General features: G+C 39.6%; 1 protein-coding gene across 4 annotated transcripts in view; it reads left to right on the top strand.

Annotated features, from left to right (window-relative positions):
* The window catches only part of pkma (pyruvate kinase M1/2a), a 32,099-nt gene extending 11,167 nt beyond the window's left edge, over window positions 1-20,932 (top strand). For 3 of the 4 annotated variants that reach the window (XM_063070822.1, XM_063070818.1, XM_063070821.1), the window contains exons 4-11: window positions 6,163-6,294; window positions 7,837-8,023; window positions 8,922-9,192; window positions 9,602-9,752; window positions 10,406-10,558; window positions 16,073-16,239; window positions 20,059-20,240; window positions 20,394-20,932. In XM_063070822.1, coding sequence (XP_062926892.1) covers window positions 6,163-6,294; window positions 7,837-8,023; window positions 8,922-9,192; window positions 9,602-9,752; window positions 10,406-10,558; window positions 16,073-16,239; window positions 20,059-20,240; window positions 20,394-20,500 — 1,350 coding nt within the window. In that variant the 3' untranslated portion in view covers window positions 20,501-20,932. Of the gene's footprint in view, window positions 1-6,162; window positions 6,295-7,836; window positions 8,024-8,921; window positions 9,193-9,601; window positions 9,753-10,405; window positions 10,559-15,548; window positions 15,716-16,072; window positions 16,240-20,058; window positions 20,241-20,393 lie in introns of all 4 variants that reach the window. The other variant, XM_063070819.1, reaches the window with a different exon arrangement.
* The last annotated feature ends 2,628 nt before the right edge of the window (window positions 20,933-23,560 follow it).

Below are 23,560 nucleotides of genomic sequence, written 5' to 3' on the forward strand. Positions count from 1 at the left end.
TTTCAGCTGTTAGAATGTCGGCATGATATAGGTCAAAAGAAATGTAATATAATCCATTGATCAAGCTTGCCTATATTTGGATCTTGTGGCGTTCATGTAACAACTTGTATCCACTTCATACATTTCAAGCCAGCACTGAATGCTTCAAGTATACTATACCATAAATCATGAAAGAATCATTCTATTGGTGTTTGCAGAAATAACAAAGTATTTTCTTTATTTAAGTTCCTCTCATGACGTGTGTAACTTAATTCATCTAGTCTGATGTCCTAGCTTCATTGAATACCAAATATCAAGCCCTAGTAGCTCTACTGGATTACCATCCTGCTGTCCCGGAATATTGGCTGTATTTTGGCGCTGTCACGCGGTGAAATTCCAGCATGCTTAATTTCCTTTAATAATTTCCTTTCATATCATAAATGAACAGTATGGAATACTGGTAGAATTAGTCCATTTTAAGTATTTTTTTCCTTGCGATGTGGAGGCCATTTTGTTTGGCCTTGTGCTAGTTTGCATCATCTCATTTGCCCACTAATTTTCCCTGTAATCTTTGTTTCCTCCCCACATTCCCCTAACTTCAATTATTTCCCTTCCTGCCAGTCCTACTCTCATAGAGGACAAATTAATACCCAATTAAATGCCCACCCACACTTGGGGATTTGAGAGAAAACCAGTGCACCTGGGAATGCATGCAGATAAAGGCATACAGCACGAAAGGAATTATGAATGCACTTTAGATGGAGTTCTAACAACAGTTGTACAACCTGCCACTAAACAAACTTAAATTGAACATCAGATCTTGCACCTATAAGATGCTACAGGTCAGAAATTATTGGTATCCATTCCTTTCCTAGATGTCTGAAATCTGCACCCATGAAATACTAATTTAAAAATTCAAGGTTTTATTTGGTCTCGAGTTTGAATAAAGCTCTTTATTTGCTTTTCAATGGAACTGGAGGATTTTGACATTCAGTACAGTAACAAGAACTAGAGTGATAACTAGAATTGTTAACAAAGCTATTTGGGAATATGTCAGTCCTTTGAATAGATTTATTCTTGTCTAGCCTTGGCAACATAATTGCCCTGAACCTGTGTTCTCATGTAAATTGTTGGCACAAAGTATTATAATTGTTCATATAGCCAGCAATCAGTGTAGTGAAAATAATGTAAATTTGCTTGTGGTTCTTGTCAATAAAGGTAATATTGGGACTGGATTAATCTGAATTATTTTAGTTTTGCCATTGGAAGAATTTGCACAGTAAATGGTTCTGACCCCCTCCAGACTGAGCAGAGATTGAGTTGCCTGTGACTGTACTCGCTGGTATTCAGAAGGATGCGAGAAAATCTTTATAGAAACATTATGAAAGGGATAGATAAGATGGAGGCAGGAAAGTTGTTTCCAATGTTAGGTGAGTCTAGAACTAGGGGACATAGCATCAAGATTCGGGGGAATAAGTTTATGACGGAGATGAGAAACTGCTTTTCGCAGAGAGTAGTGAATCTGTAGAATTCTCTGTCCAATGAAGCAGCAGAGGCTACCTCTAAATACATTTAAGGCAAGATTGGATAGATTTTTTAATAGTAGGAGAATTAAGGACTATAGGGAAAAGGGAAGTAGGTGGAGATGAGTCCATGGTAAGATCAGCCATGATTTTATTGAGTGGCAGACAGGCTCGGCAGGCCAAATGGCCTACTCCTGCTCCTATTTACATAGAAACATAGAAAATAGGTGCAGGAGTAGGCCATTCAGCCCTTCGAGCCTGCACCGCCATTTATTATGATCATGGCTGATCATCCAACTCAGAACCCCGCCCCAGCCTTCCCTCCATACCCCCTGACCCCCGTAGCCACAAGGGCCATATCTAACTCCCTCTTAAACATAGCCAATGAACTGGCCTCAACAGTTTGCTGTGGCAGAGAATTCCACGGATTCACCACTCTCTGTGTGAAGAAATTTTTCCTAATCTCGGTCCTAAAAGGCTTCCCCTCTATCTTCAAACTGTGACCCCTTGTTCTGGACTTCCCCAACATCGGGAACAATCTTTCTGCATCTAGCCTGTCCAATCCCTTTAGGATCTTATACGTTTCAATCAGATCCCCCCCTCAATCTTCTAAATTCCAACGAGTACAAGTCCAGTTCATCCAGTCTTTCTTCATATGAAAGTCCTGCCATCCCAGGAATCAATCTGGTGAACCTTCTTTGTACTCCCTCTATGGCAAAGATGTCTTTCCTCAGATTAGGGGACCAAAACTGCACACAATACTCCAGGTGTGGTCTCACCAAGGTCTTGTACAACTGCAGTAGTACCTCCCTGCTCCTGTACTCGAATCCTCTCGCTATAAATGCCAGCATACCATTCGCCTTTTTCACCGCCTGCTGTACCTGCATGCCCACTTTCAATGACTGGTGTATAATGACACCCAGGTCTCGTTGCACCTCCCCTTTTCCTAATCGGCCACCATTCAGATAATAATCTGTTTTCCTATTTTTGCCACCAAAGTGGATAACTTCACATTTATCCACATTAAATTGCATCTGCCATGAATTTGCCCACTCACCCAACCTATCCAAGTCACCCTGCATCCTCTTAGCATCCTCCTCACTGCTAACACTGCCACCCAGCTTCGTGTCATCCGCAAACTTGGAGATGCTGCATTTAATTCCCTCATCCAAGTCATTAATATAGATTGTAAACAACTGGGGTCCCAGCACTGAGCCTTGCGGTACCCCACTAGTCATTGCCTGCCATTCTGAAAAGGTCCCGTTTATTCCCACTCTTTGCTTCCTGTCTGCTAACCAATTCTCCACCAACACCAATACGTTACCCCCAATACCGTGTGCTTTAAGTTTGCACACTAATCTCCTGTGTGGGACCTTGTCAAAAGCCTTTTGAAAATGCAAATATACCACATCCACTGGTTCTCCCCTATCCACTCTACTAGTTACATCCTCAAAAAATTCTATGAGATTCGTCAGACATGATTTTCCTTTCACAAATCCATGCTGACTTTGTCCGATCATTTCACCGCTTTCCAAATGTGCTGTTATCACATCCTTGATAACTGACTCCAGCAGTTTCCCCACCACCGACGTTAGGCTAACCGGTCTATAATTCCCCGGTTTCTCTCTCCCTCCTTTTTTAAAAAGTGGGGTTACATTAGCCACCCTCCAATCCTCAGGAACCAGTCCAGAATCTAACGAGTTTTGAAAAATTATCACTAATGCATCCACAATTTCTTGGGCTACTTCCTTAAGCACTCTAGGATGCAGACCATCTGGCCCTGGGGATTTATCTGCCTTCAATCCCTTCAATTTACCTAACACCACTTCCCTACTAACATGTATTTCACTCAGTTCCTCCATCTCACTGGACCCTCTGTCCCTTACTATTTCTGGAAGATTATTTATGTCCTCCTTAGTGAAGACAGAACCAAAGTAATTATTCAATTGGTCTGCCATGTCCTTGCTCCCCATAATCAATTCACCTGTTTCTGTCTGCAGGGGACCTACATTTGTCTTTACCAGTCTTTTCCTTTTTACATATCTATAAAAGCTTTTACAGTCCATTTTTATGTTCTCTGCCAGTTTTCTCTCATAATTTTTTTTCCCCTTCCTAATTAAGCCCTTTGTCCTCCTCTGCTGAACTCTGAATTTCTCCCAGTCCTCAGGTGAGCCACTTTCTCTGGCTAATATGTATGCTACTTCTTTGGAATTGATACTATCCTTAATTTCTCTTGTCAGCCACGGGTGCACTACCTTCCTTGATTTATTCTTTTGCCAAACTGGGATGAACAATTGTTGTAGTTCATCCATGCAACCTATAAATGCTTGCCATTGCATATCCACCGTCAATCCTTTAAGTGTCATTTGCCAGTCTATCTTAGCTAATTCACGTCTCATACCTTCAAAGTTACCCCTCTTTAAGTTCAGAACCTTTGTTTCTGAATTAACTATGTCACTCTCCATCTTAATGAAGAATTCCACCATATTATGGTCACTCTTACCCAAGGGACCTCTCACGACAAGATCGCTAATTAACCCTTCCTCATTGCTCAAAACCCAGTCCAGAATAGCCTGCTCTCTAGTTGGTTCCTCGACATGTTGGTTCAAAAAACCATCCCGCATACATTCCAAGAAATCCTCTTCCTCAGCACCTTTACCAATTTGGTTCACCCAGTCTACATGTAGATTGAAGTCACCCATTATAACTGCTGTTCCTTTATTGCACACATTTCTAATTTCCTGTTTAATACCATCTCCGACCTCACTACTACTGTTAGGTGGCCTGTACACAACTCCCACCTGCGTCTTCTGCCCCTTAGTGTTACGCAGCTCTACCCATATCGATTCCACATCTTCCTGGCTTATGTCCTTCCTTTCTATTGCGTTAATCTCTTCTCTAACCAGCAACGCCACCCCACCTCCCCTTCCTTCATGTTTATCCCTCCTGAATATTGAATATCCCTGAACGTTGAGCTCCCATCCCTGGTCACCCTGGAGCCATGTCTCTGTGATCCCAACTATATCATAATCATTAATAACAATCTGCACTTTCAATTCATCCACCTTATTACGAATGCTCCTTGCATTGACACATAAAGCCTTCAGGCACTCTTTTACAACCCTCTGAGCCCTTGTACAATTATGTTGAAAAGTGGCCCTTTTTAATGCTTGCCCTGGATTTGTCGGCCTGCCACTTTTACTTTTCTCATTTGTACTTTTTGCTTCTACGCTCACTTTACACCTCTCTGTCTCTCTGCACTGGTTCCTATCCCTCTGTTGTGAACTAACCTCCTCACGCCTAGTCTCTTTAATTTGATTCCCACCCCCCAACCATTCTAGTTTAAAGTCACCTCAGTAGCCCCCGCTAATCTCCCTGCCAGGATATTGGTCCCCCTAGGATTCAAGTGTAACCCGTCCTTTTTGTACAGGTCACGCCTGCGCCAAAAGTGGTCCCAATGATCCAAAAACTTGAATCCCTGCCCCCTGCTCCAATCCCTCAGCCACGCATTTATCCTCCACCTCATCGCATTCCTACTCTCACTATCGCGTGGCACAGGCAGTAATCCCGAGATTACTACCTTTGCGGTCCTTTTTCTCAACTCCCTTCCTAGCTCCCTTTATTCTCCCTTCAGGACCTCATCCCTTTTCCTACCTATGTCATTGGTACCTATATGTACCACGACCTCTGGCTCCTCACCCTCCCACTTCAGGATATCTTGGACACGATCAGAAATATCCCGGACCCTGGCACCAGGGAGGCAAACTACCATCCGGGTCTCTGGACTGTGTCCACAGAATCGCCTATCTGACCCCCTTACTATCGAGTCCCCTATCACAACTGCCCTCCTCTTCCTTGCCCTACCCTTCTGAGCTACAGGGCCAGACTCTGTGCCGGAGGCACGGCCACTGTCGCTTCCCCCGGGTAAGCTGTCCCCCCCCCCCAACAGTACTCAAACAGGAGTACCTGTTGTTAAGGGGCACAGCCACCGGGGTACTCCCCATCACCTGACTTTTCCCCTTCCCCCTCCTAACCGTGACCCACTTGTCTGCCTTCCGTGGCCCCGGCGTGACCACCTGCCTTCCACTCCTCTCTATCACCTCCTCGCTCTCCCTGACCAGACTATTTCTTGTGTTCTATTTACCCAGATCAAATTTTGTAGTTGGCACCTTGTTTCTTTCAAAGACTTGCCTGTATATATGTAGATACATTGCTCTTGTAATGAGAGGAGTTCCAAATGTTCTAATGTTTATTTCGGGTGCTAATCTTTTGTATCAAAAGTCTTGGTGGTTTGGGATTGTAAGGTGGAAAGCAGTGGCTGAAAGTGACCTTGCTAGGGAGGATTGGAGTGCTTCATCTGTGTTGTATGTTTCTTGCAGATGAATTAAGTTGATTAATGTTGTCCATTTTTAAATGGTCTTTATTTGTGCAGGATATTAAAGGTTAAGCATTTCATTTATTTTTCCAGTTCAAATTTTTGCATAAAATTGGGCATTCCACTTTCAAAAATATTGTCAAATTATGTTGTGAAGTATACGCTATTGCAGTAGGATGTCCATGTATAGTATTGAACTGTAACAACTTTGTTCAAAATTTTTCTTCAGTAGCTTAAAAAATCTTTCAAATTGCAGAATAAACTAAATTGAACCCTCCCTTTCAGTACCATGCAGAAACTATCAAGAATGTCCGTGTAGCTACAGAAAGCTTTGCTGACAACCCCATCAACTATAGGCCAGTTGCCATTGCTTTGGACACAAAAGGACCAGAAATCCGCACTGGACTCATCAAGGGAGTAAGTATTCTATTTAAATATTTCATTTGAATTCAGTGCTTGTGGGTTTGTTAAGTTAGAGGTAGACTAGCATACATTGTTACAATGTGGTTAGTCTTTGTGGTAAAATGGTATGGTAAATCTGCTGATTTTTATCTGGCAGTTGAAATGGGCAACACTAACGTAGGCTAAATTTGTCACTAAGTGCAATTTGCATTCAAATCCTGTTCCATTTCTTTCTGAGCATGATGTGTACTGTAGATGGTTAGAAAAATGAACTTGTCTTATTTAATGTACTTCTGATTAAAGCTAGTTGTCAAGTTTTTTAAGGGAGAAAACAGCCATGCCTCAGTGTAGAAAATGCAAATAATTACAATTTGGAAATGATTGTATTTGATTTCAGGTGTAGTGTTTAAGCCAGAGAACCAGTGTTGTAAATCTTCATTTACTGTTTTTGCACTGATTTTATCAGTTTAAGTTTATTTGATAAATGACAATTTTAAGTCATGAGTCTACAAGGATCAGGAATAGGAGCTGTTAATTTGACCTTGCAGCCATTGTACATACTGTTTGAAGTAGGAAGTCCTTTAATTTCAGTCTCAATTGCTTGTGTAATCAGACATGGCAGGATTTGTGTTCTTTTGGCACATGGTTTTTTTTAATATCTTTATCTGCAGACTTTTAGTGTGCATTGCTGGTATACTGTTTGGGTACATTGGGGGTGGGGTGGGGGGAAGGTCATTTGCTTCCAGGCAGTCTCATTCACCTGAGGATGCTAGCAGCAGTTCACCCACCTTCAACTTTCCACTCTGAGCTGGGACTTGAAGCTGGTAGATCTGCTCCATCGTGGTACTGAGGGCAAAAAGGAATTTTCTTATAACAATCCCCAAATGTTGCTGCCAGGCTGAGCACTGCCACATCCGGCAGTTATGTAAAGTGAAGTGATCAGTGATTTGATCAACAGTCATCACCTTTGTTTTCCCCCCTTCATGATTGGGAGACTGAGCACTGTACTGTAGCTTCCAACACATTCCTGCACTTGTAATTATGATGTCCCAGTGTGCATTACACAAGTGCCCACATGCCCATTGGAAACAAGGCTATCTTTGGTTTTGTCATTCTGGCTGAATATGCTTGGGAATGCCTCTGCCTTCACATTTGAGCTGATCCCTGCCATCATTGAAATTGGAATTGCAACCTCGTTAGCTGTTTAGTTGTGTTGTCCATCATTCTTGACTAAATATGCTAGGATTGCAGAGGTTTCTCTTTACAAAATATGGTGTGCATTTTGTATTAAGTAATCACAACAGATTTAAATTGTATTACATCTATCTACATGACCCCAAAGTTGGTGCAATCTTAATGCTCTTCATATTAGCCATCTCACTCCACTGCTCTCGATCCTGATGCAGGTTTTTGACCCAAAATGTCAATTATTCTTTTTCTCCTACAGAAGTGATTGATTGCTCCACTGAGTTCCTCTACTTTCCGGACAGCAGCATCTGCTTTTGCTTGTGTCGACTTATCTTGACTTGTCTGATTTGCCTTTTTGTTTTCCTGCAGAGTGGCACTGCTGAAGTTGAACTTAAGAAAGGAGCTAAGCTTAAAATCACACTTGATGATGCCTATAAAGACAAATGTGATGACAATATTCTGTGGTTGGACTACAAGAATCTGATTAAAGTGGTTGAAAAAAACAGCCGAATCTATGTAGATGATGGCTTAATTAGCCTCCGTGTGTTGGACAAAGGTCAGTATTGTGTAATAGACTATCCTAATATTAGGAGCATTGCAATTTTGGTTGATTAATGTCGTATACTTCAGATTTAAAAAAAACAACAAACATTTTCTGCTCTCTGGCATTAATTATTACTATATTCTGCCTGCTTTACCTTGAGATTTGTTAGCAATTCATTTTCATCACATCTCCTGACGTGTGATGGCATGATGCTTGAGCATTTAAATTTTGGATTTTGTTTCATTATTATTTATAACTGGATTTTTTAAGTTGCTTCAGGAAATTGGGACATTCTTGAAGACAAGTGTTTATTCTTAAGCTTCCCTGAACTGAATGGCTTGTTAGAATATTTTGGAGGATATTTAAGTTGACCACTGCTTCAAATCTGTGCAATTCTAGATAGGAGATTTAAAGATTAGCTTTATTTGTCACATGTACATCAAAATATCGAAACATTCAGTGGAAAATGTCATTTGCGATCATGATCAATACAGTCCGATGTTCTGTGGGTAGGTCACAAGTGTCACCATGCTTGAGATGTCATTGTAGCATGTCCACAATTTACTAAACCTAACCTGTGTATTTAGAATGTGGGAGAAAACTAGAGTACCTGGAGGAAACCCACACAGTCATGAGAACATACAATCTCCTTACAATCAAGTGGCAGGAATTCAACCCTGATCTTCTGACTGCTGGTGCTGTAAAGCATTAAGCTAACTGCTACATTACCATACCAGCCTTAGACAGGCAAGAATAGTAAATTTGTTTACTTAATCAAATCTTGGAAGGTTGTTGGGCTGCAAACATGTTTTTGTCTAGCTCTTGGTGGATTTCTGTCATTGAGTTGCTTTTCCTTGATCTGTATCGTTGGTTTGCTTATTGTCATTTACATTGCTTTATTCCTTTACAGGTGCAGATTATTGTAATACTGAGGTTGAGAATGGTGGTCTTCTGGGCAGCAAGAAAGGTGTCAACTTGCCAGGAGCAGCAGTTGACCTTCCAGCGGTATCAGAGAAAGATATTCAAGATCTGAAATTTGGTGTGGAGCAAGGAGTAGACATGGTGTTTGCCTCCTTCATTCGTAAGGGTGCTGATGTTGATGCTGTGCGAGCAGTCCTTGGTGAGAAAGGAAAGAAGATCAAGATCATCAGCAAAATAGAGAATCACGAGGGAGTTCGTCGGTGAGTGGTCAATAGCATTACAATTATATGATAAATACAGCTTCAGTTGCAAAATGCAGTACAGATTATAACATCCCGAATACACCTATTGAGCTCTAAAACCTGCTGATGCGTCATCAGTAATCCTAACTCCAAGTAACTATTCCATGCACTTCCATGGAATTGAATTAAGCTTGGATTCATTTGCTGTTCGTGGAGGTGTCAAACATCACATCTTTTCACGCAAGTGTTATGTCTTTTGAAAAGATCTGACTAATTCATTAGAGTGGTTTTAAGACAGGTAGCCTATCAAGTGGAAGTAGTTGTTTTTATCCAATTATTTTGAAGATGCAGCCATCTTTTGTTTTTCCATCATTTATAGGCTGTGTGATTTATGAAGAGTCCCTACTGGCTACTATTTTTATTTCAGATTTGATGAGGTCCTGGAGGCCAGTGATGGCATCATGGTTGCTCGGGGTGACCTGGGCATTGAAATCCCAAGTGAGAAAGTCTTCCTCGCTCAGAAAATGGTGATTGGACGTTGTAACAGAGCAGGCAAACCTGTCATCTGTGCTACCCAGGTATAGTTTTCTCCTTTCTTCCCTGCCCATTTCCCAAAATTAGGTCTAAAATTGTGGGCCTGTGATGAATAGTGTTCCTAGTGTGGCTGCATTCCATGTTTGTGAAGGGTATTTGTATTAAGCTTGTACAGATTACAGACATTTGTATTTGTCACCGTTTGGCAATTAGTAATACAGGTTTGATCCCCAGCACTTCATATTTGCAGTTTTGCTTTGTCTTCTAATTACTCATGGAATCGCCTTCCCAGTTAGACAAATTTCATAACTACTTTTCAAAGCTCAGCTACTAAATTGGCTACTGTATGGGCAGCATGGCACTGTAGTGGTTAATGTGCTATCATAGCACCAGTAACCAGAGTTCTGAAAAAAGTTTGTGCATTCTCCCTGTGACTTTGAGCTTCCTCCAGGTGGTCTCTGTTTCTCTCTGTCCAATGACATAGGATATGAGCTCGTATGTTAATTGGTCACATGCGTGTAATCAGGCAGCACAGGTTTGTTGGACTGGAAAGGCCTGTTACCATGCTGTCTCTAAATTGCCCTAGTGTAGGGGGTGATGGGAGAATTGGCTTCTGTTGGTATGTGAGACTAGGTACAGGGAATGAAACGTTCATGAAGAATATCTATACCTATGTGTTTTTAATTTGTACTTGCAGATGTTGGAGAGCATGATCAAGAAACCCAGACCCACCCGAGCCGAGGGCAGTGATGTAGCTAATGCTGTACTAGATGGTGCGGATTGCATCATGTTGTCCGGAGAAACTGCTAAAGGAGATTATCCCCTGGAGGCTGTAAAAATGCAGCACTTGGTATGTAGTTAACATTAACCATGTTTCTTGATCAGTTTTTGGTTGCCGTTAATACTCATGGAAGGTAGAGGCCATAGTAGTGGTTTTAAGACTCAGTTTCAATTTGCAAGTAGCTATGAGGATTGTTAATCTTAGTCTGCACATTCCTTGACAATTGAACTGTTTCATAAATTGTAATTATTGAAATAGTTGATGCCTTGCTTTCTGCTTTGAGCTATGTTTCATTTATCTCAGCCATCATATTAGCAAATTGATTGTACTTATACTAGTTATTAATTTGCCACATTGACAGTTTAAATTAGCATGAGCTTTTTAAGTTTTAAAAAAGAACACTACTGGTTCAGTTTTCTAAATTAAGCTATTGGTTTTAAGCATGTTGAGTTTTACTTGGTGGATTATTCTATGAAGTGTATTTCAGGATCCTTGTAATATCCATGTTCTTTAACAGTTAAATGTGCTAAGTAGTGAAGATCCAGCTGGTCCATCAAATTGTTCACTATTACAATATTTGTTTCATAGCATGTGCTTTTCTTCCTAACCAAATTACACGAAGTTTGGGATAAGAAAAAAAACTAAAATACAGTGTATTCTGATTAATTGAGCCATCAGTTAATCAGAGCAACCACTTAATTGTGATAACTCCTAAAGAACAAAAAATAATTAAGAAAATAGCTAGGAGACTTGCCAAAATGCACTTGGGCCAAAATATATACTGGTCCAAATGTGTCTCTGTTAATCAGGATCCACTGTATTGGGATTGGAGGGAGGAAAATATGGTAATATCACTGAGTGACAGCTTGTACTTACTGAGAACTACCATACACCCTGCATTGTCTTTTCTATTATAGCTGCATTGATCTTGTTCTACAATGATTTTCATTTGAGTTGGCTAAGCAGCACTTTGTATCGTGGGTAGACAAATGCTTGCAAGGAATTAACTCATTTTGGTTACATGTGACCAAGTTCTGTTTGTCCGTTTCCCAAAGCCATGTAGCTTAAATGTCTTTTCACAAGGATCAATCATTCTTCATGCACACAACATTTTAAGATTTAAAAAAAAATGGTTCAAGATTGTCTAACTATTGATGTTTTATTGACCCTTAAAAGTGTTCTGTAATTTTCTTGTGAATATTCCTACTCGAAGGGAAGTCAAAGCTTGTCAAATCACAAACATTTTCTAAGCTCATTGTATTTATTCCTTTATTTATTGCTTGTTTGCATTCTGTTTGTCTGAACTAATATTCTCAATTAGCTTATTTGTTAGTTTTTTGTCACGTATTTGCGATTTTTTGCCTTGCAGCCATTTTTATCCCATCGCTTCACAAAAATAGAAATTCTTAAGCTGCACTGGAATTTTTTTTTCTTAGCTGCTTACCCATAGTCTTCACACTATTATCATTGTTTTTTTTCCTCCCAAATTGAATCTCACTTTCCCATTCTTTTAAAAGCTTGTGGTTCAGATCATCAAGCAACTGTTACTGACTCCTGCACATTATCTGAAATCCCCACATCAAACCAAATTTGAGAGCACAACCAACTGAATTTGTCAAACTTTAATTTTCGTTTGACAAATTTAAAGTTTGAGGTTCGGTATATTAATTAAATTTTAAGTGCATTGAACTAGTATTGTACATTGAAATTTTGTACTTGGTGGATCAACTAGTTACTTCATGTCCAAAGACTGGCTTCTCTTAACAAAATTTCTGTGTGTATACTTAATAGTGAATAATTCAAGTGGAAAATCCTTAATAGGCTATATGGCTTTTTTTTACAGATTCAACCTATCCTGTTGCATGAAAATCTATCTTAACAAAATGCAACTGCCATTTATAGAATATTCAGTTAAGATTGCAGCAGCTTCATTTGGTGCTGCGCTGACGTGGAGATCAGATACTTTTAATTTGGGTTTGGTGTGCTATTTCATCCTTGTGAACGAAATGTTGTCATGCACAGTGGGTGTAGTTTTGCCAGTTAATGAACTGCAAATTTAAGTATGCAACTTCTCGATGTTCAAGAGCAATAGAAAAACAGACATTTTGGATTTGGCTCAGTAGATTGGAGGTCTCCACCAGCACAGCATGTAGACTCTGTATCTATGCTGTTAACTTCTACTTTGGGAACCTTTTCGCTTTTCCTTTCCTCACATTCATGCTTGATCAATAAATATTGAGCTTGTTCCGGTGGTTTAATGGTCAGACAAGAAATATTGATTGGAAAGACCCACTGACCTGATCTTGTTTTGTTGGGGGGGGGGGTGGGTGGTGGGGAGAATCCTTGTTTTCAGTTCTAATAGTTTTTCGAGGTGTTTGAATTTAGCTGGATTGTGATGGATTTGGCTTATCGTCTCCATACCTACACTGAACTGATTATCCTTGTGCTTCGCCAAGCAATCGTACAAAGGAAGCCCCCCAACTAACTTGTAAAATATAGCAGTGAAGTCTTCTCATCTTTAAATTTCTTAGTAATAGTAGGTCTTGAACATTCAGAAATCGTAATTAAAATTGAAATGAACTTTTTTGGTTAGTTAAAAATCAAGCATTTAGAAATTTTAAATTGTTTCAGATGGTTAAATTTGTCTTTCTCTTTCCGGCCTAATGCACAAACTTGAAATCCCTACCATCTTTCTATACCAGAAGTGAAATGTCTCCCGCAGAACAATATTTATTTGTCACGACTGCTGTCTTCCTTCCCATCCCAGACACTAGCAGGTGTTCATTCCCCTGGTGTGGGTTTAGTAATAACTTGTCCACATCTAAGAAATGTTAGGATCTCTTAGCAAGACCTTCTATGCCATTGGACTTTGCGATGTAGTAGTGGCAGATGGAGATTCTAATGACTTGAAATGTCTAAACCACTAACTTGAAGATTTTTCTTTTAAGAAAACTTTAGCTTTACCTAATGTTTAGCTGAAATTGGGAATTGTGGAAGTGATACTATTCAACTCCTGGTGACTCTAGATGTTGTTTTGACTTTTAGCTGCATTGTTCATTCTGCTCATATGTAAAACTAATTTTGCATTTATTACTGACTTGCTGGCCATAATACTGCTTTTAACTTTGTAGTTGTTTACGTATGCTGCCTTCAGTCATGCACATCCAAAAAAAAGGTTGCGTCTGCTTTAGGCCATGAAAAGTTCTTTGCACAGCGTGATTAATGTTGCCTCTGAGGAACTAGCTGCTGGAGATTTCCTTATCAACATCCAAATCTTTATTTACAATACAACTCTAGTGCCCTGAGCTAACATGAATATTGGAAAGGAAGAAGTAAAAGCATGGAATTGGGCCCTTCTATTTAACATGAATACTGCTAACAAGACTTGTGTATATTATTTCGATTGTCCAGCATTGCAATTAAACTAAATACTACACTGTATTTGTCTCCATCAGCTCAAGTTTATTCCCCAGTTCCATAATCCTTGGGTAAAATTCTTTCCAAGCTTCCATCATCTATCATGCTATCTAGTCATAAATTTCCCACTATCCTATCTGTGCCTCTCAGAATTTTGTACATCTGTCATCTCAACGGCTTTCACAGCTCCAAGGAAAATCCAACTTAATAGAAGGTTATGCAGTAGGGTAATTGGCAGTTTCTGGAGTAGGTTACAAGGTCGGCACAACATTGTGGGCTGAAGGGCCTGTAATGTGCTGTAGATTTCTGATTCTATGATCACTCCTCATTGGTGAAAATGCTCCAAATTTCCACTGGAACAAGTTCAGACATGCTGTGAATCCTCCTCTATACCTTCCCCATGCAACTGAATCATTACTTGTAGGGTGCGTTGGGTCCAGATGTCAAGGATTGGAGAAAAGTATAAATTTTAAATTGCTGCTTTGAGTTTTCTAGTAAATGGAATAGATATGGTGGTACGCCTATGTAGCAGTGCAAATTGATTGGAAAAGGATGCATTTTACAATGATTGGTTTCCAGATTTAAAGAAAATAAAATGTCTTAAATGCATGACAATTTCTAATCCTGAAAATGGATTTTTGTTTTATTTGTTCAGTCATGTAGAGAAAAATTCCCTAATTCACTTCTTTGGAACCATGGCCTCTACCTGAATCTGAATTTAAATCTTATACCCTATATAATTACTTTGATAAAAATGGTGTAAACAATGAGTTTGTAGTAGCTTAATACTTGAAGCACTTGCATGCTGTAAAGTCTGCTTGCTTGAATCTGAAACATATTTACCCATATGGAGTCTGTATACTATTTTCATTGGAAATGTTTGGGCACCTCTGCTACTGTGAAAGAAAACATGCTCTATTTTCAGTTTCTCTCCTCTCCTGCCTAGCCCAGCCCAAACCCAATATTGCACTTCATTGGTATTGGGTAAGAAAGATTGAGAGAAAAATTGGTTTGAAATCTCTTGCACAAGATCAAAGTTCCATTGTTTACAAATGCCTTGATGCAAGATGACAGTTCCTCCCCAGGGAGAACAAGTATCAGTGAGAAGTGTCAACAACACTTCAAAAATGTGCTCTCTTTCTTTCTGCTTTTTCTTCCCTAACCCTACACCCAGCCTCTCATTTTAATTTTGCAAAGACCCAACCAGTTATGTTAGACAATAGTGGTCTCCATCTTAAGTTGCTTAAAGTTTAATTTTGCAATAGAGCACTAAATTTGCATGTATTTCTCTCGCTTGCCTGGTTTAGAGTGTTAGTCTGGCTAGTCGTGCAATTTGCATGCAGTAGACTAGGACCATTGTTTAAAAATTTTACAATTTTGATTTATAAAACTTGGAACATCTTCGCTAATTGAAAGTTACAATAGTGAATTAGTTTCCAATATTCGAAACCAACTCGACATTAAAAATTTGGAAACTATCCTTCCCTTAATAATCAAATAGAGTAGACTTTGATTTCATTCTACTAAACACTTTTACAATGCAATTATTGCACAACTACCTAAGTCTTGCTTTCACTAATATTGCATGTAACCTGACACACTCTTGCATCTTTCTGTTCCTGTCTTATTTTGTGGCCCACAGATAGCTCGTGAGGCAGAGGCTGCAATGTATCATCGACAATTGTATTCGGAGATCACTCATCTAGCACCTCCCACGGTAGACACAACGGAGACTGCTGCCATTGGTGCTGTGCAGGCCTCTTTTAAATGCCTTGCTGCTGGTATTATAGTCCTGACCAAATCTGGCAGGTAGAGTAGTAAATGAATAATTCTGTGCAGGATGAGTTAACCATTTCTCCTTGCAGGTGGTTGGCTAGCCAATCAAGTTTGAAGCTATTCCAATTGGCATGGGAGAAATGTAATGCCATGTAGGTTGGCTATAGAAAATTATCTTCATACATCCAGATGTTGTATGCTCAACATACTATCAGGTTATCTTCACCATGTCCAACAATTGGTGCACATCAATTTTGGCTGAGTTAGGCTTGGAAGGTAGGTGAAAGTTGTCTGATAAGCTGCTCAGGGTGATGTTAGGATTGACATAGCAGAAGTGGTAACTGACTGGACTGTTCCCTTCCCTGGTGCTGTTTTGTATGGCATCTGCAGATTGCTCGAGAGGCTGAAGCAGCCATGTACCACAGGCAGCTATTTGAAGAGCTGCGTCGCTTGTCACCTCTTTCTCACGATCCATCTGATGTGGCAGCCATTGGTGCTGTGGAGGCATCTTTCAAGTGCTGTGCTGCAGCTGTGATAGTGCTGACTAAGTCTGGAAGGTAGGAATGATTCCATTGCTTGTCCCTGAACTTCTGACATTTTGCAAGCCTATTTTTGTCCCATCAGCTGGTTATCCTTTCTCCTTGTAGAGTGCAAAGAGCTGACCAACTTAATGTCAATCTGGCTTTTATGCAGTGCCTATGAGCAATATCTGTTAAAGTTGGTGCAAGACCTTATCTCAGAGTATTCAGTACCATGTATGTACTGTTATGCACATGACATTTGAGACTGGCATATAACTAATCTGAGCATGACCCCACTCATTTGAGTATTCTGGCATAAACGGTATCAACTTTTTCCTCCAGTCAAAGCTGCCTTAGCACATGGGCAAATTTGGGAGTCATCTTCATTTGCTGTCCTTTGTAACATGAAGCCTGGATATAATGCTCAACAACCAATTTTAGGATTTTTTAAGTCTAAGGAGGTTAATTGGATAATGAAGATTGTCCCTCTGTAGATCAATAACATTGATGGACCTGTGATCAAGTTGCAAGGCTTTGTAATGGTGGGGTGGGATTGCTCTGGGCTTCATGGCTCCACGTTTCATAGTTGGTTGGTCTTACAGGTGCACTTTTTAGAAATGTTCTCCAACCTGTGTCCTTCCTCAATCCACCCATCTGAAGTTGCCTTGTTTTTCCATTTATTTTTGCAAATAAACTCATTGTATAGAAAACTGGAAAAGTTTTTAAAAAGTAATGACATTTCTATAAGCATGCTCATATTGCTTACCTTATTAATAAATGTGTAATAAGCAATGCATTTAGATCAACTTTGAAACAATGAACAAGTTAAGTTCTGTAAAATTCACAAGTGACATCAGACATTTTTGACTTAAGTTGTCCCATTTATTTATAATCAAGTCTCTTCCATATGCCTTATTTCAGCTTGCCCCTGCTTTTATGCATTATGTCTTGCCCCAAATACACCAGTAGTCGCTGCAGAATCCACTCTATATGTCAGTTATTTCATCTTCCACTATGAAGGAGCTTGTACTTTATTTTCATTATCACCTTCAAGATTTTACTCAAGTTAGGAATTGGTATTTACTCTCATGAGCACTAACATGGTGCAGTGACAGTAAGTGTTATTGCTGGGCTTCAGATCTAAGGTTTGGCCCTAACCTCTGAAGTCCATGTAGAGTTTGTCCATACTCTGACTGATGCTGTTTCTCATTTCGTCCCAAAGGTGTGCTGGAGGATAATTGGGTACTGTAAGTTGCTCCTTGTGTAGTTGAGTGGTAGGAAAATTGGGAGGAACCTGATGGCCATAAAATAATGAATTGCAGGGGCATGGTTGAGAGGAATGACACTGGCTTTGCTATGAGCCAGCATAGACTGGGTAAATTGGTCTGGTCATTACAATAAATGTATTTGAGTAAATCTAAAGAGAACCCCAGTCATTGTTTATTGTCCAGAACTCCATATTGCACTTGGTGTAACTTGGTTCCTTACCACAATTATTTTGCATGTTGGTTGACCAGTTCTTTGCACTCTGTTATATTATTCTAAGTTTCGTTTCTGAGCTGGCCCTCAAGTTCCATTGCTTCTGAAGATTGTTCTTTCCTCTATATGAAATGGGCAACATTGCAATTTACCTTCTCACTTTGAAGCCAATCTTGCTTTTTCTGTTTTGGTGTTGCTCTTAATAACTATCCTAATTTGCTGATATATGCAAATTTCAACAAGACTTCAGTCTGTGTTCAGCTTGTTTGTCTCAGACCACTACAATATTCTATTTTCCAGACTCTTGCCTTTTCTGTCTTTCTAGCCAATCTCCTTTCTCCCCAATTTAAACTTTATGGTATTATTTGTCATCGGCCTCCTGAAACTCAGGACTAAATAATTCAAAATGAACTTTACGCAAATCTGATTTTGCTCTTTTAGAAACTTCATCAGCTCTTAAAGTTTATCGTATATTATCCATTCTGAACTTCTGTCTTTATAAAGGGGTTATATTAGTTCCTCTTTGATTTGCCCCTATTCCTTTAAATCGTATACATGGACTGCTGTTTCTCCCTGGATTTTGGGCCTATCCACTGCATCTTTTATCCTGCAGATAACTCTGTTACGCTTCTGCTTTAGCATCTTAATTTGAGAAATGATCCATAGTTTTTTTTCCTTGCTACCTAATGTCATCTTTATTCTACCTTTGCTTGTCTGCTTATACTTTTTTTTTTCTGGCTACCTTAATTGTCCAGCTAGTATTTTCCAAGGTGCTTGTTTTCATCTGCTTTGTGCTTTTTGAATGGCTTTATTCTTTGGATTTCATTTCATTCTTGTTTATATATCTATGACATTGCTTTCTTGCTATACATGTGGCCCATGGTAGCAATTGTTGCAGTGCCAGATATAATTGTGCTTTGGATTCTTTAAGCACTGGTAGTGTCCAAGATTTTGTGGACTCTGACATGTGGTCAACACTGCTGCTGAGTGCCTTTTGCACGCTTTCTCTTGGCATTCTGAAACAACATTGGTTTCTTTGACCTGACCTTTTCAGTGGCTGTTTGGTGTAGTGGCAGAGCTGACAGTACAAAATCTAGCTGCTCTTTTCGCCATCTTGGGTTTCTCCTGAACTGATGGCCTGCTGTCAAATCGTCTTAACAGGCAAATAACTGACTGCGTATGGGTTTTCGATTCCATAACATTGTAAGAAGGATCTTTATCCATTTGGCTAGTGGAATGTGGTTATTGGAAGATTTGGATTTGAATTTTCGGCCTCTGAAAGTGTACTTTGAATTCCTTGAATATTTTAACTTATTTTTGGTGGGGTGGGGGGTGGTGAGGCTGAAGGCCTATTTAGCAGTGTAAGGTCAATGTGGATTCCAAATCAGCGCTGAAAAATTTTGTGAAAATTTCTAAATGTGGGTGTATTGTTGGTCTAAATTGAGTGCTAGTTTCTAACTGCTGTATCTTGTATGACGGGGCAGTTGGAAAGGGAGGCTAAGTTGGAAAAGAATATTGTGAGAAAACAAATCACTTCACCCTTGCTGTTTCACGACTGAGTTTGGGCAGGAAGAACACTTTTTGCTTAATCTAAGTAATGTAACAATTGGGAATTATACTGTATAGAGTGAGACCATACTTTGAATGTGCTGTACTGATTGTATTTTTGTTACCCGTAAACTGTCAACATCCTTGAGCTATTAAAAGGGGCTTAAACTAAGGTTTGTTAGTGCTGGGTACTAGATGTACATTTAAAAAGATTAAAGTGGGCAAAATGCCTGTTGTATACAATCTAATGATATCCCAATTCATGTGACATGGTGGAAATTTTAACTTGATGCTATCAGCTATTTTTGTAGTTGTTTTAAATTGATTTTATTTTCTAATAAATTTAACGTGCAACGCCCATGTCCTGAATGAAGTAGTTACCTTCCTCTGCAGGTTGGTTGAGTGGTGTTGCTAAGTTCAGTCAGATAGCTTGCATAAACAGACCCCAACTATGTCATGTAAGTAGTGAGTCCAAGTTTGTTAGTTCCATAACTCCTGTAATTTATTCAGCTGACTGGCTGAATCCTGAGTATTCTGTTAATGCAGGAAATCTGCCTGACAAAACTCTTAGCTAGTTTTCTGCTTGGCAGAAACAATGATCTACAGACCATAGTTTAAAAATAGTTGAGACCCTGATGCCATAGTCTGGCTTGTTTTGGCCTCCATTTGCCATTTCTTAGTTGCTGTCTGGGGAAAATATTAAAAACAACTTGGCTTTTGTCTATAGCACAAGTTAGGCTGAAGCTTTAAAGTAATATTGAGTGGAATTGATATGAAACTTGTATGATCTTACCTAGTTGCCTTTTGGTTCCTAACGTTTCTGTTTAGGTCTGCACACTTGGTGTCCAGATATCGCCCGCGAGCTCCTATCCTTGCTGTAACTCGTGAACCTCAGACTGCACGGCAGGCCCATCTTTACCGGGGTGTTTTCCCAGTCCTCTTCAAACCACCAGCCGATGCTGTCTGGTCTGATGATGTTGATCACAGAGTGAATTTTGCAATGGAAGTTGGTAGGTTAAGTCTAGAAACTTATTTTCTTGTAATATAGTGGGGGGAGGGGGTGGTGAGAGGTGGTAGCATATGTGCATGAATTATTTTTAGGAGTCAAGACAAAGTATGCTTGAAACAAGGCTGCATAATTAATTGATCAACTTGACTTTCAGGCAAAGCTCGTGGTTTCTTCAAGCCATGTGACCTAGTGATTGTATTGACTGGCTGGCGCCCAGGATCTGGATCCACCAACACCATGCGCGTACTGCAAGTTTCCTGAGCATGTTTAGGACTGGATATCTGATGTCCACTGCAGTATCACCTCCCTCTAGGCAGCCATAGCTTTGTGTACTGCAGAGCATCTTCACTTCAGCAAATTAAAGCGAATGCAACCCTTGTAATGTGTTCTGCACCCGATTGCTCTGCTGTGCAGCACCTGACTGCCTGATGTAAGACTATATGCTTCAGTCAGTGCACTGTAAGTGTACCATACCCATACAACCCTTTATTTATATTTTGGTTAAAATTAGTGTCCAATAATACACTATTAGTTATACGTCAATTATTTTTAGTTCCAGATTTAAACTGTTTAAATCCTCCCTGAGTCAGTGTCTGGTTTGTCAGTGCAACATGCTGTTGTGATTTATAGCAGTAGAATTCTGTTTAAATGTTGTATGTTTGCAGAAGACATCAATAAATGCTATCTTCCTCAGTGTATGTTGTTTCTTTTCTGACCAGATGTTTTAGTCTGGATTATCCTACAGCTTGGTTCATGTAAATTTAGCCGGTGTCATGTTCAGAAAACATTAATCCTTTTGAGGCACATATCAAAAGGTACACGGCAACCTTTAAATAGCATTTCCCAACTTCATTTGAAATGTACAAAATGCTGGGCTAGGTTGCTGCATGTAAGAATGATTATTCATACTGTCTGATGCAAGAGTCTAAGTACAGGCAGTAAACAATTTGGACTATTAAAATTCACGAGTGACATGAACCACTCAAGACAGGGTCATGTCACTATCAGTTTGTAAAGAGGTCAGTGGCTATCTAGGCAGAAGATATGGGAAGTACAAGAATATAATAAAGATCAAATTTCTAACTTCAGCTCTGTTTCTATTGCTCCTGTCTTGTCAGAGGTCAGTGGCTATCTAGGCAGAAGATATGGGAAGTACAAGAATATAATAAAGATCAAATTTCTAACTTCAGCTCTGTTTCTATTGCTCCTGTCTTGTCAGATTACCACCCTTCTGTCAAGCTTGCTTGCAATTAGTATTGGACTACACAAAGTTGAAAACTCTGCCATTTTTAATATTACACACTATATGGCAATAAGTGCATATTTCTCTCACTCCAAAAATTTTATACTTATGACAAGAAAACACCTCCAAGGATGCTCCTGGCAAGTCAGTATCACTGACTTGTCAGTTCCTATGAGCAGAATTGTCTGTTCAATAGTAATTTTGTTGCAGCATACTTCATGTATGTAGCAAGCATTTTCATCTTGTATAATTATGAAATGTGTGATGTTAAAAACATCTAAAGCTGGGTCTTAAGAGCTCAATTTGAGATGGATGAGAGTGTTGACTTTGGTGTGCAGATGATATAATTAATCTTAAACTTAGTACTGAGGAGAGAGATGGTTAGAAAGTGACATGTGAAGCCAGGTGGATAGGAAAGGTGAATGGAATCTGATATGAGAGGAGAATGGGAAGGAGGAGTTGATTGGTAAATGAGAAGTGACTTGGCCAGAGTGGTGAATAGGAAGAGGGGAGGGAGAAGGAACATTTATTTTACTGGAAAGAGAACTAGATATTCTTGCCATCAGGTTGGAGACTACCCAACTGGGATACAAGGTGTTAATCTCAGAATCGGGTCCATTATCACTGGCATGAGGACATCTTCAGGGAGCAGTGTCTCAGAAAGGCAGCGTCCATTATTAAGGACCTCCAGCACCCAGGGTGTGTTACCAGCAGGTAGGAGGTACAGAAGCCTGAAAGCACGCACACAGCAATTCAGGAAGAGCTTCTTCCTCTCTGTCATCTGATTCCTAAATGGACATTGAACCCTTGGACACTACCTCACTTTTTTTATTATACAGTATTTCTGATTTTTGCATGTTTTTAATCTGTTCAATATCATCATCATCAGGTGCCATGCCCAGTTCGAGCTTTGACTGCCATGGCCCACACACTCCTGTTTCGGGTCAAGTGGATTAATTCATTGGTATTCATTTCCAATTCTCTAGCTGCTTTCTCCATCATTTGTCTTGGTCTTTCTCTTGCTTTCTTCCCTTAATTACTGTGCTCTTTCCTAATTACTCCTTTTTCCTAATCACATGTCTAATCAAGTTACAATATATGTATACTGTAATTTATTATTTTTTATTTATTTTTTCTCTATATGTATTGAACTGCTGCTGCTAAGTTAACAAATTTCATGCCATATGCATTCTTAAAGGCCAAAATTTGGAAGATGAGTTCAAGTTTCATGTCAGAAGCCCTCCATTGGTCAGAGTGGACCAAGGATGTTGTGACCTAGCTATCTACATTGGAGGCTGTACAATATGGAGATTCACCTTCCAGTTCAATGATCCTGTTTGTATTGATTCTAAAGTGACCTGCTAGCATTAAATTGGTTCAAATATTGTTTTGTCTCAACTCCAAATCGGTCCTCAAATCATTTTTCAAAATCCATAATATATTGCTATTTCCAGTTTAAAGATTATTTACAATCCTCCTTAACTAGCTTTTTGTCACACCATATTATCAAGTGCAGCCATTTCAGAAATAAAAATGTTGTACTTCTCTATTGACAGCAAGAACAGTTCTCATCACAGTTGTGCTTTTGAAACAGCTGATCACTTCACCTTTTGGTGCAATGCTTCTGCTTGGTTCCATACTTAAAGCCAGAGAACTAACAGCACAACTTCAGTTTTCTTCCTAATCCTGATCACTGGCAGAGACCCACCTTTGCTGTTTATTTCTCACCCGTGTGATACCTCCTGCAGGAATCACTGGCATTTCTTAAGGTACAGCTCTCTGAAATACCTTTCTTAAAGATTAACTTAATTACATCTGACAGCCAAAACTGAATAATCATAAGTTTTCTCTTGAAGAATGATACAGAAGGTAGAGGTTTTATCCTTTTCAAACAGCTTGGGTGTTCATACCCACCCTAAGAAATTCACAGTACAAGATCCCTTGGCACAATACATTCTGAAGAATTGGTAAGGGTGCTGAGGAAGAGGATTTCTTGGAATGTATGCGGGATGGTTTTGTGGACCAACATGTTGAGGAACCAACTAGAGAGCAGGCTATCCCAGACTGGGTATTGAGCA

Source organism: Mobula hypostoma, chromosome 18 (genome assembly GCF_963921235.1).
Source record: "Mobula hypostoma chromosome 18, sMobHyp1.1, whole genome shotgun sequence".
Taxonomy (NCBI): Eukaryota; Metazoa; Chordata; class Chondrichthyes; order Myliobatiformes; family Myliobatidae; genus Mobula; species Mobula hypostoma.